The sequence below is a fragment of the Pogonomyrmex barbatus genome, unplaced genomic scaffold (assembly GCF_055798465.1).
Source record: "Pogonomyrmex barbatus isolate J1 unplaced genomic scaffold, ASM5579846v1 scaffold6, whole genome shotgun sequence".
In the NCBI taxonomy this organism is placed as follows: Eukaryota; Metazoa; Arthropoda; class Insecta; order Hymenoptera; family Formicidae; genus Pogonomyrmex; species Pogonomyrmex barbatus.
Genome location: NW_028297160.1, coordinates 10,016,185 through 10,038,017, shown reverse-complemented (window position 1 = coordinate 10,038,017; position 21,833 = coordinate 10,016,185). Strand labels below are relative to the sequence as shown.

Below are 21,833 nucleotides of genomic sequence, written 5' to 3'. Positions count from 1 at the left end.
CTGCTCTCTGCCCTGTATAACTTTCATATTCGAATGGCCCTTAAAATTTTTATTGAAGTCATAAACATTACCTCTCTCTCGCGCTTCTCCGCCCTGTGAAAATCCCCCCTGGGCGTACGGAGGAATTCTCGGCAGGTCTCAGACTCAATCTCTGGCAACGCATACACATCGCATGCATACGTGCGAGAACTGCATGCAGCCCTGACTCCATTTCTTGTCGTGTTTTGGGGGGGTTTCGTGACGTGGATAAAAGTTTGCGAAAGGCGCTCGATAACGTAACAAACAATGGACGATGCTTGGACGAGCAGACGAGATGAGAAACGAGGACTTTGGGGGACTCTTAAAAAGACTCCGGCGGCCTTTTTATAGTTCCCGAAGGGAAAGAATCCCCGTTTAATCGGTACAGATTACAAGCCGATCGACAAGACTAAACGCTAAACGTCGCGTTGTCGTCCAATATTTTTGATCGATCGATCGACGAGCTGTGACGTTAAAGATTTACAAGCAAATAACGTATATTGTTGTATATTTCAACAACATTCAATATGCAGCGCGATATATTATAATACATATCTCGCGCACGTTATGTTTCTTTTACATTTTCGAACGTAATATTTTATGTGCAAATATCACCAATAGAATATATGAAATATAAATAAAGGTAATTTTGAAGAAATTGCAATAAATGTGTAATAATGTATAGCCGCGCGCTCTAAAATAAAAAGCGGCTATTAAAATGTAATGGCAATATATGTGCCAAATAGGTTATTAATAAAATGTCAAAGTAATTATCTGTCGTATTATTATCTATGACATAAAATAAAAGCTTCCGCTAGAGTATAAAACGAACTTTTTCAGAAAAGTTTCGAGGAGCGATTCGAGTATACGCTTAACCGACACGTTTCTCAAGTTTCAATTCGCGAAATATCGGCGCCGTTTTCCACGTCAATAACGAGCAAATTATGATTGCTATGGCTAAGATGGAACGAATCGAATAAAATAACCGTTCGAGCTATAGCCGATCCAGAAGATTATAAGATAAGTCTGTCCGTAGTTTCGTTCTCTTCGTATTAAGTCTGTTCTCTTCGAGCAATTTAAAGATTATTTCCTTGACGGACGTAAAATGCACGTCTACCTTCTCTTTTCTATTTTTGCCGTAATATTTAAATTACTAATTTTATATACTACCTGACAGTCTTGCCGATTTCGAACTTTTGAAATGTTAGCTATTTGAATGTCCAAGTTTTAACAAAAAGTAAAAGTATAGATCGGAAATTCGAGATTCCAAGAACCCGAAACTTACGAGAAGCGCTTCAAGAATGTCAAATTCAAAAGATTCAAGTTCGTAAATATGTTAAGAATCAAATATCTCAGCGCGTAACAAATTCGGAATTCACTGACGTAGAGTCTAGTCAAAGATCGAATATAAAAAGAAAACGGAATACTTGAAAAGCAAAATGGCAACACATCCGGAAACCAATAGTGTACTCCACATCAATCAGTTATTTTTTTGTCGACGAGATATTGAAGGGAAATATTACGAGATGTAGCGCGTATGTTTCTCGCTTACTCTCCGTGTACTCTCGAGAACCGCAGCAAAGAATTACTAACATCGTAAGGAGACATAGGAAATAAAGTAAGTAATTCGATTTAGAGTAATATATACTGTAAAAGAATTTTATTTATTTAATTCCACTCTCTCCCTGGAGGCTCCTTTAAAAATGCTTCCCTTCTGCTCTTTCCATCCTTGTCCGTCTTTGCCAACTTTAATGGCAAGCATTGCAGCTGACCTGAAATCAAATTGAATATTTTTCTACGTCAGTAAATCTTTTGGTGTTTTTGCTCTCCACCCCTTTGCGACTACATTCGATCTCCTTTGAATCTTTTCAATCACAGAGTAAAATTCGAGTCTTCAGTAACACGTGCATTTCGACGCAAACATATTGATTAATTTCCTTGAGATTTCTACCAAAATATACGAGAAATTGTAAACGAAATAGGATCTAATTATATTTTTATATTGTTACGTTTATAATTTACAAAGGTAAACGAAAGAAGGCTTCACATAGGCATTCTTAAAAAAATATTTTAACGAGTATGCAAAATAAAGATTTGCTTAATGGCTTGAAAACAGGTATTTTTAATTTTCGTTAAGATGGCTTAAAGGTAAATAAGGCTTAAAAAGTAAATATATTTAGGAACCTGAATGATCTCGATTGCTGTCGTCACGATGGCGGTTAATAGACATGCAGATTTCCTAAACAGGTTTCAGCGGGATCTGTGTTAAAGGAGGAATTACTGTCGGATAAATCAAGCAGGGATTTTGATCTCGCAGGCAGGACAGGAGGGAACGAGGGAAAGAAATGAGAAGTAAAGTACGAGAAATGGGAGAGAAGAAAAAAAGAGAGAGAGCACGCATTACGACTTGGCGCCGTATCAGGGCACTCTCAGATTTTTCACCAACCTCGAGAACAAAAACGCGTCTTGATTAAGAACGTCTTAATTAAGGGCATTTCTCTTGTTCGGTTATCCTCATACGCGGTCATTTTAATTTAACATTCACTTATCGATTTATTGTAAGTCGATACGAAACTAATACGCGAGCAATCTAACTTTTATTTAACCTCTGTGAGCTTTTATCATATTTTTACAATATTTTAATTATGACACACGCGCCGGTCATCATATCTTTATCTTGTTTCGGGTATGTAGGATACATACGCGGGTCATAAAATGCGGGTCCTTTCTCTAAATGTAACCAGTCGAGTTAGATAAAACATGAACAGTTGCGTTAAGTAAAATTAATATATGAGAGAAGCTGTGCGCTGTGAAATATAATCTTGCTTCACATTCGTAATAGTAATATTAACTTTTCCCCTTTTCCCTTATTTCCTTCCTTATTTATATCCGTATATTAAATTGTTGGGTCTATAATAAAACGTGACAGTTGTCAAAAATTTTTTTTTTAAAGATATATCTTAATATGTATATGCATACGTATATGCTCTTGGTGTTAAATATAACAAATATAATCTGACGCGATATCGCATTTATCGATCAGCGACTAATTAAGATTGACAGCGTCGATTTGAAGTTTACGGCTAATTATATAGCTTAAAAGAACGCGAAGATTTATCGAATAATTATCTTAAGTGGCAGCTCGTACCGGTTTAAATATATGCGAGCGGTCTTGATAAAATATAAATATTTACGAGGCTGCATAATTTTATTACCGTTTGCCACGATAGCAAACGTTCCGTCTCTTAATATAATCTGAGATGCATAGCATGCCTTGAGAGTTTGAAGCTGAGACGTTAGTATCTCGGTAACAGAAAGTCACATTTACGACTATGAACGACTAGGAACCGACCGAAAAAGCTTACGGCTTCCGGTGTGTTGTGTGTGCTACACAATGCTGCAAACGGCATCGATTATCGCATACGAGGCAAGGAAAATTGGGCAAATAACGTTTCTCACATTCAGCCGGATCATGACCGATAAAGCTCAGCAATTTCTTCATGTAGGAGGAGAACGGCGTCTCGTGACCGACGACGTGGGAAAGGAGGGGCGGGGGGAGGGGGCGGATGGGAAAAGCGAGTAGCAAGTCGACGGAAAAACAGATACGACCGAGCTCGTTTCCTTTATCTGCTTCCGAGGAACTCGGAGACGATTCCTCGCGGCACCTCTCTTCCTCTCCTTCCTCGTATATTTATACGAATCCTTAATATTCTCTCTCAACGATGTGCACGCCGCACATACTGCAAATACACGTGCAAGGCTCTTATTGTTAGATCCTTGAATTACAGGGACCTTACTCGGAATCTTACACAGTGGCTTTCCAGAGAGCTGAGCGTCTGGATCGTTGAATTTCTGGAGATTAACATCTTCTGGAAACATTGTCTCGGAGAACTGAGGGTCCTGAGGGCAGGAATAAAGGAAAAATAATTTTGAGAAAATTAATTCAGATTCTGAAGAAAAGTCGACTCAAGTCTGATCTCCGGATTATCTACGTGAGACAAAAGAATTTACAGAGAAGGTTACATAATGGCGCGAGAACAAATAATGCAACATTTTCACGGAGAAAACACGCGCAATGATACATTTATTTATTTCTTAATGTTTAAATGCACTTTTTTCATTCTTAAATAATCAGACAAATTGTGTAATAATAATAATAATAATAATAATAATAATAATAATAATAATAATAATAATAATAATAAATAATAATAAATAATAATAAATAATAATTACAATTAAATGGCTGTCAAGATAAATAATGATTGATACAATTAGAGGAATGCCTGATTGAAGTACTAAACAATTTCATTATGAACAGCGTGATTAATTTTTGATTAAATATGTTATAATTAATTTTTGATACACATTGCTAATATAACGTTGATTAATTTACGTATAATAATTTGTTATTAACGCACAAAAAAATTATAATTGCTTTATATTACATTAGTTAACCGATCGTATGTACTAATTAAGTCGTCATTAGGCCGGAGATCCTTTAATTAAATTTCAAGGAAGAACGGACCCCGACCTATTTAATGATTTCTCTCTGTCGCTCTGTCCCAGGATTCCACATTTATACCTTCAACGAAAGCGTGCGCGCGGATAGGGAGGAGGACGAAATCTTGACAGTGAAATACGAGGATGGCAGATGGTCGAAACCGTATTACGACTGCGGGGGCGGCAATATCTGGATGCTGACCTACACGGTACCCTTCTTCGGATACGTCAACGATACCTACTTCTTCAAGTGAGTACGGATTTCTTTCATCACGCGGAGCGTACGATTAACTCAGTTCCCTATTTGACAAATCGATCTAGACAACGTGAAGATCTTTCGTAAGATCCTCCTCCGGTCATTCACATTTGCATTTTATTGCCCCCGCATTTCTCTCATCTCATATATATTTATTCGTAATAAACGATTTCAAATTTTAATTACACATGACGGCATGAAATCAATTCTGTTTACATGCCAAAATGTAATGAAAAATCTGTCGCTTAAAATCTGTCGTGCTTAAAATACTTAAATATAAATATAAACGGAAATCTGAATTAAATATGATGTAAATACCAGATTGAATGTAATAAACAATTTGAAATTTTCATTATTGGAATACGCGGAAGGACACGGTGCGGTTCTATTATTGAAATATTACAGGCAGCTCATCAATCTTTAACTATGTCGTATCGAGAGATTGAACATGGATGAAAATCTGAGAGAACGCTGCGTAATGTAAGTGCTACTTACATTATGAATGTACACATTACTATTCGCGGATTAAGGACAGGCTGCGCCGCACGAGAAATTGTATCGTCATTTTCGAGATCGTGTTTGAATCCGTAGGGTTTTGAATCGAGAAATCTCGGAACGTACGAAAAGATCTCAGAATGGGGGGGGGACTTGGAAGAATTTCAAGATTTCGAAAAATTCAAGCGTCAAAGGTTTCGAGGAGTTGGAGGATTCTCGAATGCGATAACGTGCAATATTTTTCGCTAAATCGTAAAACTTCGTATATCTTTGAATTTTATCACCGGCGCCGAGAATTTGCGCCGAGATAAAAAAAACCATCCGTCTGCAGGCCGGCGATTTCTTTATTTAATAGTAAAATACCTCTCTCTCAAGATACTGAAATTTCATCAGAAGAATAGAGCGAAATAATTAACTTTAACAACAGTAATTAAGATTTTTCTTTATTAATTTGATTATAGGAGAATTTAGTTTCTATAAAAATTTCTCTTTCCTTGCGGCGATTTGTTTCATCTTGATGATAAAAGTATCAGGATTCTTTCGATTGCTTCCCTCTAACATCCGGAAATCGGTTTCATAAGTTCGATGTGTCAATTTGATCGTAATTATGACGTAAATTTGATCAGTAGATTGGTGCCATTTGCGTAATAAAATACCGTCTCAATGTAAAAGGAGAAAAGTAATATGAAGGATCGTGTAATATTCGCGTTGAATTTTTTTAATGACGCTCTTAATTTAAGGATTGGATAATATTCAGTTACGTTTCCCGATGTTCCACTTTACCGCAAAAATTATAAAGATATCATTTTCCGAGCGTGCTTTACAATAGCGACGTCTTTTTCGTTAATGAATCAAAAAGGGAAGAAAAGAAAAATAGGATAAACGAAGAAAATCTGACGATATCCGATATTTTAAACGTAATAAGTTCTCGGGGGGATTGAATACAGGTTGTTTCAAACTAACTAGATCTCGAGTGACTTTACAATTTCGATTACGCTTTTCTGAGCGAATTTGAGCGAGAGTTAGAGTTTTCTCGAAAAAGCAATTATTCAAAACATATTTGACGATTATTTATAAAAATAACATTTATACATAATAAACATTTTGATTAAATGTTCTTTTTAATTGATTGAAAATGGAGTTTATCGTCAAATGAATAATGTGAATTAATTGAACCCTGTCTCCATTTTAAATGTAAATTCTATATCGACTATTTTACAGCCATTGGTTAATCTTTATTCAATATACGGATAGTGACACGAATAGTTCAGAAAATGTTCGAAAATAAGAAAATAAGCGCGACATATTTCCCATGAGAAAGGATTATATATTTATCGATGGGAAAAGAGGGAAAAACATACATTATTTTCAATACAATTGAAAATTCAATATTCAATACAATTTACATACAATTTTTTCCTTATATGTGAAAACTATTATAAGAGAGAAGAAATAGAATTTTATCGGGATACTCTGTACACACTGTTTATCCAATATATTTTATTTATTCGTCAATGCAGAACTTGGAGAAGCGCCATTAAATCAGTTTATTGTTATATTTATTATTGAATCGCGACGCATTGTACTTGTAGTTTGATAACGAAGTAGAGAAGCTTACGGCTTTTCTTTCATGGAAGTACACTTCCTGAAGAAAAGCCGTCTTATGGATTCTTTTCCTCTCTCTCTCTCTCTCTCTCTCTCTCTCTCTCTCTCTCTCTCTCTCTCTCTTTCTCTCCCCTTTGCCCAATATCATGAATTCTTTATTCTCAAACATAAGATAAAATTATGATAACATTATTAAAAACTCAAACTTGTGGTCTCCCTCGATCAAGTTTTACTTCTTCGAGAATTTAATTTTATATGAAACAAAATAAGACTGTATGAAACTAATTCCAAAAAATTATATTAAAACAACTGATTTATTAATTTTAGCTTAGCGATATGAGAATTATTGGTAAATAATTTTTAATGCATACGAAGAATTATTAGAATTAAAATTCTCAAAAGACAAATTTAGTATCAAGAGCATATAGAGAGTTTTGTGTAAGCGTAGGCATAGGTGTTTAGAGACTGCGACCGTTCACCGACGCTTGGATATTCACTGGTATATAATCCTGACGGAAGAGTTATGTCATTTTGCGAAGTGGAATATACAGAGACAGTGGAATATACAGAGAGAGTTTGCGATCTTGTTTTTCTTTGAGAGAATCGGCGGAACTAAGCGCAAGAGGCAGGCGGGGAGGGAGAGAGAGAGAGAGAGAGAGAGAGAGAGAGAGAGAGAGAGAGAGAGAGCACAAAAGGCAACCGCATAGTCGCATTATATCACACTAATGATAGCTCGACCATCGTGCTCTTGCTTGCCTCCGCATGCACAAGGGGGGGCAACAAGTGAGTGAGTGAGGGAACGGACGGTGGAAAGTTACATCAAAGTTGCCAACTCGCTCGGACGCAACCTTGTCGATATTAGTAGCGAAGTTGCTCGCGAACAAACTGTCGTAACTAGCAGGAATTTTCCAAAGATCTACCGTCCAGCCGACCCCCGCGCGGCGTGGAATCGCCGCTGTTCTTTCGTTCGTTTAAAATCGTTCAACTCCCTTGAACTGAATAGAAACTTCTTGCACGTGAATGCGAAAATAGTTGGGGTGTTCGATAGGAAAAAAAAAAAAAGGAATTAAATAAAAAGGGGAAAGGTCCCTCGTGGCTTCACTCACTTCTTGGAGACTAAATTTCTCGGTGGCTGAGCGTTCCCGTGTGCAAAAGAATTGCTACGTGTTTTTAATAAGAATACAATTTCCTTCCGACATTTGTTCTTCAATTCATAACGAGAATGAGAGATATTTCGGTCGATATTGTCAGATATTGAATGTATCATAATTTTTTAAGTGTGTCGCCGAATTATGAGAGAAAAAAAAATATTTTTTTAAGCTACTTTGAATCGGTTTTCGTATGTGTTAAATTTGTTAATTAGGATAATAAATATGTATAATAAGCCACGCGTTTATAATACATATATTATATATCTTATAATACATATTTTCCGTATTTTATCTTTTGTAGAGACTTTAAAAATGATTATTTATAAGAATAAAAGTAACAAATTTATCAAATTGTATAGATCTTATCAGACTCAAAAAAAAAAAAAAAAAAAAGAGAGAGTACTTTCCCGAACCGTTTCATTAAATAAATTAACTTTGCGTCTTAGAATATTTAGTCATTGTTAGATTTAATTTGAAATTTTATTTTAAATAATGTGTTTTTATATAAAGTGAAGTAATAAATGAATCTAATATGCGAAGAGCTATATTCTTCGAAAACTGAAATAATTTTTCTTGCCACAGATAATGAAGCATATTTCATTTTGATAATTAAATTTGGAAATATTTGATAATTTTCTAAATGGACTTTAATAGAATTTTTATATTAAGAGCTATAAAAAATATACGCTTAATTAAACTTAATTAAACTTTAATGAAAAAAAAATCAATTTCAATTTTTCGACAAGAAATATTATTTACCAAACAACATAAAATATTGTATACAAAATATTGTATACAAATATTGTATACAAAATAAAAATAAATATTCAAACTAGAATATTAATTACCTGGAATTATTAAACAATATTGCGACATCTTCCAGTGGAATCTTTTTTTTGTCCGTCCAAACAAGCAGTAAAAATATTTCTAGGGGGAACAACTATTATACTCTGTAGATATAGTCTGACCGTTTGATGTGTCGACGTTTCGTCTGTTGATGTTTCATATGTCGTTTTATTTGCCGATGTTTCCTCTTGACAAGCCCGAGGTGGAATTACAATAGCCGCCAATATCACGATTATCAGTAAAATGTTCACCGGAAACTTCATTTTCGAGCGATAGTATAAACTCGATTTCTTAAATAATAAAAAGTCCGAAAATCAAAGTTAAAATATCGTTTACTTCTTACTTTTAAATTGTTCTCCTTCTAATTGTTTTAAATCTCAGTTTTTCTTTTTTAAATATCCCACTTATTCGAATTTTTTGTCAATTATCTTTTTATTCTTTGCTAATTTTATCAAATTTTTATCAGTCTTTTTCTCACTAACATGATCCTTCTCTTTGAATACGTAATAATTTCTGCAATCTGCCTGTTACGAGTCTCTCTTTTATATCTATCGCTTTGCGGAAGTATAAAAACTGGTTATGGAACTAATAACGGCATTTCACGATCACATTTAAATAAGTCAGAAATTGCTATTCAAAAACTTTAGTTATGTGCATTATTAATTTTTATGTGTTATGTTTGAAAAAATAAAATAACATAACATTTGAAAATATAGCAAATAAAATGGAACAAACAGATATTCATGGGCAAAATGAAATTACACATAATGAATTTAAACATTTAAAATGAAGGAAAATTATACAGATCGTAAAGCTCAATAATTGTAAAGATGAAAATAATGGGAGTTTGTGCAAATTTCATTTTATAAGAGTATTTAGCTCTTATTTTATATTTTTTAGAATTACCTTATATCTTTATATATTATCCGGCGATTCGAAGAGAGCGTTTTTTTCGAATTCTATAAGGAACACGTATGAAAAATCTGGCGCTAGAATGTCAATTGGAGATCGAATCGCAGTTGCCAATATTACAATTATCACCAATATTTTCATCAAAATTTTCATTTTTTTGCAATGTTACTTGAGAAATAATAAACAGTCGAGAAATTGGATTTCTCTAATATTGTTATATAAATAATATTTTACTCTTTTTATTCTTTTCAATTTCTTTTGCTTTTAAAAAGTACATAATGTTCTTAATTTTTTTTTCTTACACATAAATGTTTCAATGTTTCAAATGTTTCAAATGTTCTAACTTTTTAAATACTTTATAAAATTTGTATCGCTGTTTAATCTATTAATTCTTTTCAAGTTGCTAATTTCTTTTTTGACCTACGAATTTTTAGCTTAGATTGCAGCCCGTCAACAAGTTCTACATTTTGCTTCTTGCAAAATCAGTATTTATATCTTTTGATCAAGTCTTTGTTTATAAAGAAAATTGATTTTTAATAACTAGTTGAATTTACTTTTCGAAATTGTCTCTGAAGAATCAAGAAATTATATTGGCGTCCATTATTTATCATTAACCGTAAATCGTATACAGATTACATATGTATAAAAAGTGTGAATCTTGTTATGCTAAAAATATTTAAGAAAGAATGCTAATTATGCTAAAATATTTAAGAAAGAATAAAATCTGAAAAGTATCGCATAGCAAATAAATTCTGCTGTCACCAGATTTAAATATAAATATAGGAAAAATGTAAGTTAAAAATATTAAATGTATATCTTTCTCTCTCTTTCTCTGAATTTGAATATTTATAGATGAATCTGGAGTGGAATTACAATAGTTGTTAGTATCACGATTATCAGTAAAATATTCACGATAAATTTCATTTTCGATCGATACTGTAAAACCTGATTCTTTAAATAATAAAAAATCCAAGATTCAAAATTAAAATACTGTTTACTTCTTATTTTCAAATTGTTTTCTTTGTAATTGTCTCAAATCTCAATTTTTGCTAAATATTGTATTCGAATTTTTTTATATATTATTATATGCTTTGTTAATTTTATCAAATTTTTATCAGTTTTTCTCTCACTAACATGCTTGTTCACCTTCAATACGTAAATGATTTTTGCAATCTACCTTCTGCGAAGTTCTGATTTATCAGGAGACACGTGCAGCGTCTCGGGTGTCAAGTCAATATAGCAAACGTCACACTCAACCTTGTCATGTTGCCAACGCGATTCAAATGCGAGAAATATATATCGATTGTCGGTTGCAATTAGCTTTGACCAGCTGATCATAGTAAGCGGCAAATACCGCGTTTATAGTTATACACTGAATAGAGTAACTTCGCACCATAGAAGATTAGAGTCGCTCCGATTTTTCTATATATTAGAGAAAAATGTGGAAGAATTTAACAAATAATCAACGAGACCGTGTCTTCTGATTCGGTCTTTTCCACACTTTATCGCGCATTCTCATCAATCAAAAAAGTAGATATAAGCTATGTAACACAACATAGTTTATATTTACTCACATAGCTTATATAATTACACCACATTTGCATTGCTGATATGTTACTTTTAGTATGTCTGTATGATATTTATAAATTATAGATTAAAAATCCCGATAACAGTAGTTTTGTTTTATATTCGTTTCATTTTGTGAGTTATCAATCGAGCTCATACATATAAACTTAATAAAATATATATTGTATTGTATAAATTTTTTAAATGTTAATATAAACAAGTAATTTTTTAGTCACAATATATAAGGTATCTTAAAATTTTTGAAATAAATAAAAAGATATTTTTACTTATGAGAATCTGACTTCTTTTTGGCGATCTTTATTATTAATTTAAAGTATGTCTGAAAGAATTGAAAATTTCAACGATTACTATGTAAAAAATATAAAAAAATATAAAAAATATCGAGAAACAGATAATATTTTTTTTTCCAATAAGTTTTTTTCACTGATAACTGAAATTAATCGCTAATACTATATTACAATAACACGGATTTATTTCAAAAATTGCATATCATCAATAGGAAATTTCAAGATATATCTACTATTATGGGTTTTTTACATGATGTTTATATGAATCTTTTTCATGTAGACAATGCAAACATGTAAATTATTGTAAATTGGAGAGTACAGAAAAATTATAATACAAAATAATTAAGTTTCAAAATTATTAATTAATTAAAATTATTAATGTCTAATTTTAGTTTATTAATAAAAAAACATATAATATTAAAAATTTATGTAATTTATATAGCTTACATTGTATACATATAATGCAGATTATTTATGATCGTATGCAAGTATTAATACACGAATCAGAATAATATGTACACATTAAATCTAGTGTGTTGTCACACCGAGTGATACGAAGTGAATATAGCGATCAAATAGAACGAATAAGAATTCGAATAAAGTATCAATTAAATAATGTATAGTATAATGTATAGTATCTCTACTAATATGTATAGTGTGTACGTATGTATAGTGTATAGTACCTCTACTAATTCTTTTGGCTAAACCTATTGATTTCTGGCTACATCAGTGGAAGAGATGCGCATAATGCGATTTATTAATCGATGAATTAAAAAAACTCGCCTATATTTTAGAAGAAAATTCGAGAAAATCTAAATCGCCTGTTATTTAATATGCAAGTGTTTATAGCGCTACATATGTGCCGAATACATGTACTATTTTGATATGATACACCTTCATAATACGTTCCATAATTCATATTGTACCAACTTAACACACTATTACACCATCGTATTAAATCAATTTGGTACCAATATAATACTTGATACACGTGTCAAGTAATCAAGGTGTAAACAAGTTTTTTTAGTTGGCGTTTAATAGTTGAAAAGGTTACAGGAAAAAACTGCATGATGCTTAAATCCCTCTTTTCTAACAAACATTTGAACAAAGATAAGAAAGATAAGAAGTCACGTGTTATAGCTTATTTATATTCATTATATATTGTTCTACTCATTATATACCATTGAAAAAGACTGATATTAATACATCAACATAAATACGCAGCTAACGCGTTTGTGAACAATACTCGAGACAGAATAACAGCAAAGTAATTTCTAACCAGCAACATGAATAGCGTTTTCATTTTAAGTTTAAGCGTGTTGTTCTTCATATTATCATATAAAAGTACGAATGGATTCTTGAATGTATATTCGGAATTAAAACAATTTCGGCTTGATATATATATATATATATATATATATGAGAAATTTTCTGAATTGATTTTACATATGACAAAAGTGTTTTCTGAGTTAATTTTTAAAACATTAAAAATTATAATTTACATTATTTATACATGATTTTATTGATTATTTTACTGTAAATTGATTTGTAATTAATAAATTTATCATAAATATGTTTGTAATTAAGATTAAAATTAAAAAATAATCTTTATTTGTATATCATAGCAAAATCCAGAAACTGCGCCAGTAGTTCTATGGTTGAAAGATGGTTCAGGATCAACTTCTATGATGGGACTTTTTATGGAAAATGGTCCGTTTATAGCAACTTCTAATAAAACTTTAACAATGCGAAAATACTCATGGAATATAGCACATAACTTGATATACATTGATAGCCCAGTTGATACTGGCTACAGTTTTACTGACGATGAACGAGGATATATTACGAACGAAATACAAGTAGGAAGGGATCTTCACACTGCTCTTGTACAGTTCTTTTTATTATTCCCAGAGTTGCAAAATAATGATTTCTTTGTTACTGGTGAATCATATGCTGGAAAATATGTGCCTGCATTGTCTTATACCATTAAAGATTATAATATTAAAGCGGAGACAAAAATCAATTTAAAAGGCCTAGCCATTGGAAATGGATTATGTGATCCAGAACATCAATTATTATATGGTGATTATTTGTATCAAATTGGATTAATAGATGAAAATGGAAAAGCTCAATTTCATATGTATGAGGAAAAGACTCTCGATTTTATTAAAGAAAAAAAAAATATGTCGAAGCTTTTGAAATTTTCGGAGCACTCATTAATAGCAGCGCTCCATCCTTACTTCACAATTTAACTGGTTTTGACAATTTTATGAATTATTTAAATTATTTTGTAAAAAAAATTATAATTATAATTCGATATCTGAGTGGATTCAAAAAGTTGACGTTAGACGTGCTATACATGTGGGTAGTAGCACGTAGCTTTCCTTGTTGAAAGCGGAATCGTTCAGAAACATTTGAAAGGAGATTTTATGCGATCTGTAGCATTTTTCTTGGCGGATCTTTTACTATAAAGTGCTCATTTACAATGGACAATTAGATATTATTGTAGCATACCCACTCATGAAAAATTACTTGAAACACTTGCAGTGGTCTGGAACAGAGAAATATGGGAGTGCATCGAGAAAAATATGGATGGTTGGAAACGATTTAGTGGGATACACGAAAACGGTTGACAATTTAACAGAAGTTCTCGTACGAAATGCAGGTCACATGGTCCCTATGGATCAACCAAAATGGGCATTAGATCTTATTTCTTACACGTTTCACGCATAACAACAAATTCTAAATACTTAAACGGATTACTATATAAAATATGCGATAAAAGCTTTGAATTTTCTGTTCGAAGGATTTCTATTGTGTTATATATACTCAATAATACAAGGCAATGTGCCAATATTTTAAATGTTATGCTATAAAAATTTAGTCACGATAACAATAAATACTTTAATAATAATATAATTATAATTCTGTAATAGGAAAAATTAATAAAATAAATTTATTATAAATAGAAAGTGTACATAAATTTTCCTATTAATTTATAAAGAATTATGCATAAACGATTTGAAATTATATATACATTGTATAAGCGATATGTATACTTATGTATAATTTTTTTATGTATAAAAAAACATCAAGAGAAACAATAGTGCCAAGTTCATGCGCTCACATGTGCAAATATAAATATATTATGCAATTTCAATATTCATATTATATTTATCTTTTTTTCATAATTTAGTCATTTTAATATAAAACATGAGAGATATAATAAAAGAAAATTTATCATTAATTTGATTATTTTGTTATATACATATTATATTTAACACGGAAAAAGTCATATGAATAAAGTTTCGTTTATTTAAAAAATCAAATTTCATATGGAAAAAGACTTGTACAATCGAATAATATTTTTTAGATCTTCCATTATGACACATTATGACACATTTCAATCTTATAAATTCATTTTATTAAATTTAATCTAAATATAATAATAAGAATTGATTGACTGATAGAAACATTTTTATACCATTCAGAAATGAATTCCAGGGACAGTTATGATTTCTAGCTTACTTTATTTGTCTAATGTTTTTAATCCAATCGCATCATCTTTATAGATCTATCATGCATATCTATAGTAATAAAAACTGCTGATAGAATTTCACGATTACATTTAAATGAGTCAGAAGATGCTATTCAAAAAATTTAGCTATGTGCACTATTAATTTTTATGTGGTATGAAATGTTTGAAAAAATAAAATAACATTTGTATAGAAACGGAAATATAATAAATATAATATAATAAAGATATTCATGGGCGAAATAAGATTACATGTAATGTGTTTAAAATGAAGAAAAATTATATAGAAAGATAAAAATATTGGAAATTCGAGTAAGTTTCATTCAGTTCTACAAGAGTATTTGGCTCTTATTTTACATTTTTTATGATTACCTTATGTCTTTGTATATTATCCGTATATTATCCGTATGATTCGACGACAATGTCCATTTCTATCTCTTCGATAGTCACGTGGGCAACTTCTAATAGGAGCACGTAGAATATAATGGCGCACGGAATTAACTTGAGCGTTAATTTCAGGTAAAATCACTGCTGCTAATATTGCAATTATCAACAATATTTTTATCAAAATTTTCATTTTCTGCAATATTACTTAAGAAATAGTAAACAGTCAAGTGATTGATTGAATATTATATATATATATATATATATATGTATGTTATATATATTAATATATGATATTGTTATATATATTTTTAATATTGTTATAAATATTAATATTTTTTTATTCTTTTCAAAGAAACTTTTATTTTTTTATTCTTGTTCTATTCTTTCAAATTTATTTTGCTTTTACAAAGTATATAATGTCCTTAATTCTTTTTTTACACACAAACGTTCTACCTTTTTGAATTCTTTATTAAATTTGTTTTACTATTTGATTCCTATTTTTTTTGAGTTGCTAACTTTTTTCTTGATGCACAAATTTTTGATCTTTTAGTTCCCAGCACGTAAACAAGTTCTACATTTTGCTTCTTGCAACCCAGCATTTATATCCTCTTGATCAGGTTTTTGTGTTTATGAACAAGATTGCTTTTTAATGACTGGTTTAATTTATTTGTTTTTCGAGGTCATCTCCGAAAAACCAGGAAATTAAATTGGTGGTCACTATCTACCATTAAACGTAAATCGTATACAGATTTACATATGCATAAGAAGTGTGAATCCTATTATATTAAAAAATATGCTAAAAAATTAAACAAAGAATAGAATCTGAAAAGTATTTGTGACACATAAACGAATATGTAATGAATAAACGTTCTACTATCATCAGATTTGAATATAAATATTAGAAAGATTTTATTTAAAAATAATAGATCTTTCTCTTTCTTTCTCTTTCTCTCCCCAATCTGAGCATTTATAGACTTAAGGTAGAAATACAGTATCATAATTATTAGTAAAATGCCCAGAAGAAATTTCATTTTCAAACGATATTCTAAAAACCAATTTTTTAAATAATTTTTTTAAAATAATAAAAAGTCCAAGAAACAAAGTTAAAATTGTTTGCTTCTTATTTTCAAATTACTTTCCTTCTAATTGTCTCAAATCTCAATTTTTCTTTTTATAAATCTGGCGCTTATTCCAATTTTGTGCCAATTATCTTTTTATTCTTTGTCAAATCTTTATTAAATTTTTATCAATCTTTTTTTCACTTACATGATTATTTTCTTTCAATACGTAAATGATTTCTGCAATCTGTCTGTAATAAATCTCTGTTTTATATCTTATATATTGAGCTTGCAGATGCATTGTTGATAAAAACTACTTGCTAACGGAATTTTAGGATTATGATTTAAATAAATAAAAAATTATTTTAAATACTTCAAAAATCTTATTATATGCACTATTGTTTGAAAAAATAAAATAACATTTGAAACGGAAATATTGTAAATAAAATATAACAAATAAATATTCGTGGACGAAATAAAATTATAATGAGTATAAAGGATGAAGGATTGCATAGAAAGATAAAAATAATGGAAAAGTATTTGTGACATACTGCAAATAAATATTTTATATCATCAGATTTAAATATAAATATAGGAAAGATGTGAATGAAAAATATTATCTTTCTCCTTTTTTCTCTCTCCAATCTGAGCATTTACAATAATTATATTTCTACGATTATAGAAATCTTTTTTGTATAGTCAATGAAACTGATTATTAATTTCACGATCGTTTTTTTGAACAAACGATAAAATACGGTTGTTTAAAGATTTAGTTATCTAGATATGTCAAGCATTAACCTGTCAGGAGATTTTTGAAAAATGAGATTATTGATGGATATAGTTGTAACGCATAGCGAACTTGTTCCAAAAAGCCTGTTAATCGGGAAAAGATACGCAGTAATATCTCTCTCAGAGAATTGTCGATGGATATTTGCAATAAGATTGCTACTACGTATCTTGATAAAATATAACAAATAAATATTTCCTTTCATAACTATATTTAAACTTGAAGTTGAGGTGATGCATGGATAATATAATGATATCTTGCATCTATACCCATTTTGTCATTTAACATTAACATTTGTAATTATTTCATTTTTTTTTTCTTTTTACCTTATTGTGACTTTATAATTTGATGACATTTTCCATGCACTTTTGCTTAATCGACTGGGCAGGGGTTTTTAAAGGTTCTCTTCGGAACAACTATGACAATCTGAACAATCTTCAAATTGTCGGATAATCAACTGTGGTTGATTATCAATCATGTTCTTTTGATAAGATGTAGATACAGTTGTTGCCACCAATATTGCACTTATCAGGATCTTTATGAGAAGCTCCATTTATGAACAATATCGGAAAACTTGAGAAAACTCAATAAAAAGATCGAAATTCGAATATCCGTTTACTTCTACTTTATTATCTCTTTCCCTTTTAATTATATCAAATGTTCTTGGTTCTCACTTATATTATTTTTGCAAAATTTTAGCGATTTTTTTTCTAGTTTATACTTTTCTTTTGTAATTTTTCTGCTTGATTCACAAATTGGATTGTTACATCCAAACACGTAAACGCACTCTACCTGTAAGCTGTTTACGAACTCGATATTTATATTCTTCTGATTGCGTAAGCTTTTATGCAGTAAACTGGTTAATAATGACATTCAAGTTTTTGAGAATTTCTAAAAACTCTATTTTTTTCTATAAAGATTTACAATAATATAACAAGTATATCAATCTTGATACTCCACATGTCAATTAAAATTTAAAATGTGAAATAACGCCTCGCTAAAGAAAGTTTACCGCACAATAAATAGGATTGTAATTAAATTATTAAATAAATGATAACAGTTGCTAATATAGCGATTATAAGCACTATTTTTACCAAAATTTTCAATTTTTGGCAATATTAAGAAATAAGAGAATCGGAAAATTTCTCTAGTATTGTTACATATGTTAATAATGTTTTTTATGCAGTAAACTGGTTATAATAATGACATTGACTTTTTTTATTCTTTTCAATTCTTTTTGCTATTAAAAAATATGTAATATTCTTTTTTTACATATAAATATTTTACATATAAATTTTTCTTTTCGAATGCTTTATTAAATTTGTTTAGCTTTTTTATTTATTTATTTTTCTCAAGTTGCTAACTTTTTTCTACTAATATTTCTAATATTCACTAATATTTTAGATCTTTAGATAGTCTTTTAGATTTCAGTACGTAAACAAATTCTGCATGTTGCTTCTTGCAAAAGAACTTATTATTTATATCCTTATGATCAAATCTTTATTTATGAACAAAACAGATTTTTAATAACTGATTTAATTTATTGGTTTCTCGAGATCGTCTCTGAACCCGAAAATTCTATTATTATCCTTAACTATAAATTGTACATAGATTTACATATGCATAAAAAGTGTGAATTTTGTTAAAGAATATGCTAAAAGATTGAACAAATAATAAAATTATATTTGAAAAGTATTTGTAACATGTAGCAAATAAACATTCTATATCATCAAATTGAAATATAAATATAGGAAAGATATGAATTAAAAATATTAGATGTCTTTCTCCTTCTTTCTCCGTTCAATCTCTGTTCATTTACAATATTTATATTCTTTTGATTACAGAAGTCTTTTTTGTATAGTCGCAATGAAACTGATTATTAATTCTACGATCGTTTTTTTTTTTTTTAGAAACGAGAAACGATAAAATACGATTGCTGTGAAGATTTAGTTATCTAGATATGTCAAGCATCAACCATCATGTGTCAAGAGATTTTTGAAAAATAGGATTATTGATGGGACATAGTTGTAATGCATAGCGAACATGTTCCAAAAAGCCTGTCAATCGGGAAAAGATACGCAGTAACATCTCTCTCTGGGAATTGTCGCTATGGATATTTGCAACGAGATGCTATCATGTATCTTGATAAAATATAACAAGTAAATTTTTCCTGTCATAGCTATACTTAAACATGAAGTTGAGGCAATACATGTGGGCATGTACATGATAATATAACGATATCTTGCATCCATATACATATTTTGTCATTTAACATTAACATTTGTGGTTATCTCTCTTTTTTTATCTCTTATTCTGGCCTTATAATTTGATGGCAGTTTTCACGCACTTTTTCTTCATCTTCTGGGCAAAGTTTTATATGGCCTATGAAAGTATAAGGATATGGTGGATAGTAAAATATGAATTGTGGTTGATTATCAGTCATGTTCCTTTGACAAGGTATAGGTACAGTTGTTGTTACCAATATTGCACTCAGCAGGATCTTTACGAGAAGCTCCATTTATGAACAATATCGGAAAAACTTGAGAAAACTCAATAAAAAAATCGAAATTCGAATATCCGTTTACTTCTATTTTATCTCCTTTCCTTTTAATTATGTCAAATGTTCTTGATTTCTCACTTGATTTCTCACTATATTATTTTTGCAAAATTTTAGCAATTTTTGTTTTCTAATTTATATTATATATTATAATATATTATATATTATAATATATTTATTTTTCTTTGGTAACTTGTTACTTTTCTTGTTTGATTTACAAATTTGATTGTTACGTCCTGACACGTAAACGAATTTTACCTGTAAGCTTCTTACGAACTCGATATTTATATTCTTCCAATTGCGAAAGCTTTTATGCAGTAAATTGGTTAATAATGATATTCTTGTCGAGTTTCTGAGAGTTTCTAAAAATGTTATTTTTTTTTATAAAGATTTACGATAATGTAACAAGTATATCAATCTTGAAACTTTACATGCCAATTAAAATTTAAAACGTGAAATAATGCCTCGCCAAAGAAAGCTTACCGCACAATAAATAAGATTGTATTATAATTTATAAAATAAATGATAACAAATATATATTTCGAATATATATATATATATATATATATATATATATATATTCAAATTATTAGTTTGAATAAAACGCAAAAAGATGAAGAAAGATACAATCGACATTATGAATTTAAAATTATGATTTTTTCGCTTCATACATTCATTTTTATAATAATGTTACACAGTAAATACCTTCTTTTTTATTACGGCGAACTACGAATGATCGTGCGACATATTCCATGAACTTTTCTCTGACCTGGTGGACAAGGCTCTCTGTTTGGCACTATTATTATTGAATTAGTATTTCGAATTTCAGCAATGTCTATGCCTTGTTGACAAGTTCCAGATAGAATCACAGTGATCATCAGCAACGCAAATACTAGCAGAATGTTTGTAAATAATTTCATTTCGACGCGGTGATACTAAAATTTAATTACGAATGTTTGCGATTGCTTTTATATGAATCTAGTCTCTAGATTCATAAGAAACATTCGTTATTATCAAGAAACACTGATTATGTTTTGCATCAGCATCATCTCATACGTAATATATGTATATATACATACACACACACACACACACACACACACACACACACACACACACACACACACACACACACATATATATATATACATATACATATATATATATATATATATATATAAAAAAATAAAAATGTTGATAATTTAAAAGATGTATATGAAAAATTATAACGAATATTTATGATAATTGGTGAATAAACATCCACATTTCCACGAAATTATTAAATATAAAGATGAAACAAAGTTTGAAAAAAAAACCGTCTACGATAACCTCTTCCTATTGATTTCTCACATTTACTATTAGGTTACTCGATTATCTCGTCAATGTTGACAGGCAATACTTTACATACATTAAAGATTATGCAACTTTTCTTCGCAATTTTATCCTATTTTCCTTTCTTAAAATTTATCTTCAAAATTCCCTTAATTTTTTTATATTCTTTGAATAACAACTTTCTTTCTATTTTTTAGTACTTCCGCTTTGTAATTTTATTACTGTCTATAAACTTACAAGAATTTTCCTGACATTTCTTAAACTATAACTCCTGCCCACTTTATTCCTTTGGGAAAGAAGCATACACGTTGCTGCTTTTTTCTTACATGTCCGTTATTTATAGACTTTACGTACTTTCAATTCCATTAGTGTGATGAAAAAAATTGATTATAAACTGCTAAGATCTGGTTTCATACGAGCTTGTAACTTTAATGTTACAATAAGCGCAATAGATCTATCGTGGTGATTAAATTATATAATGGTATATAACATAAATGTATCGATGTTTTATTCAGAA

General features: G+C 30.0%; 1 protein-coding gene, 1 long non-coding RNA gene and 1 pseudogene across 8 annotated transcripts in view; 2 read left to right on the top strand and 1 right to left on the bottom strand.

The window, feature by feature from the left end:
* LOC105432882 (uncharacterized) overlaps positions 1 to 21,833 on the top strand; it is an 87,253-nt gene that overhangs the window by 19,267 nt on the left and 46,153 nt on the right. For all 6 annotated transcript variants that reach the window (XM_011647862.3, XM_089082555.1, XM_089082553.1 and 3 more), the window contains one exon: positions 4,588 to 4,771. In XM_011647862.3, coding sequence (XP_011646164.2) covers positions 4,588 to 4,771 — 184 coding nt within the window. The remainder of the gene's footprint in view (positions 1 to 4,587; positions 4,772 to 21,833) is intronic.
* Positions 1,664 to 21,024, bottom strand: LOC148935159 (uncharacterized). 2 transcript variants are annotated; one of them, XR_016140689.1, is made up of 2 exons: positions 20,690 to 21,024; positions 1,664 to 1,790 (listed from the first exon to the last, which is right to left on the bottom strand). It is a non-coding gene; the product is annotated as an uncharacterized LOC148935159 (long non-coding RNA). The 2 variants fall into 2 exon arrangements; XR_016140690.1 differs by lacking the exon at positions 20,690 to 21,024 and adding an exon at positions 8,877 to 9,451.
* Positions 10,921 to 14,820, top strand: LOC148935160 (venom serine carboxypeptidase pseudogene; annotated as a pseudogene).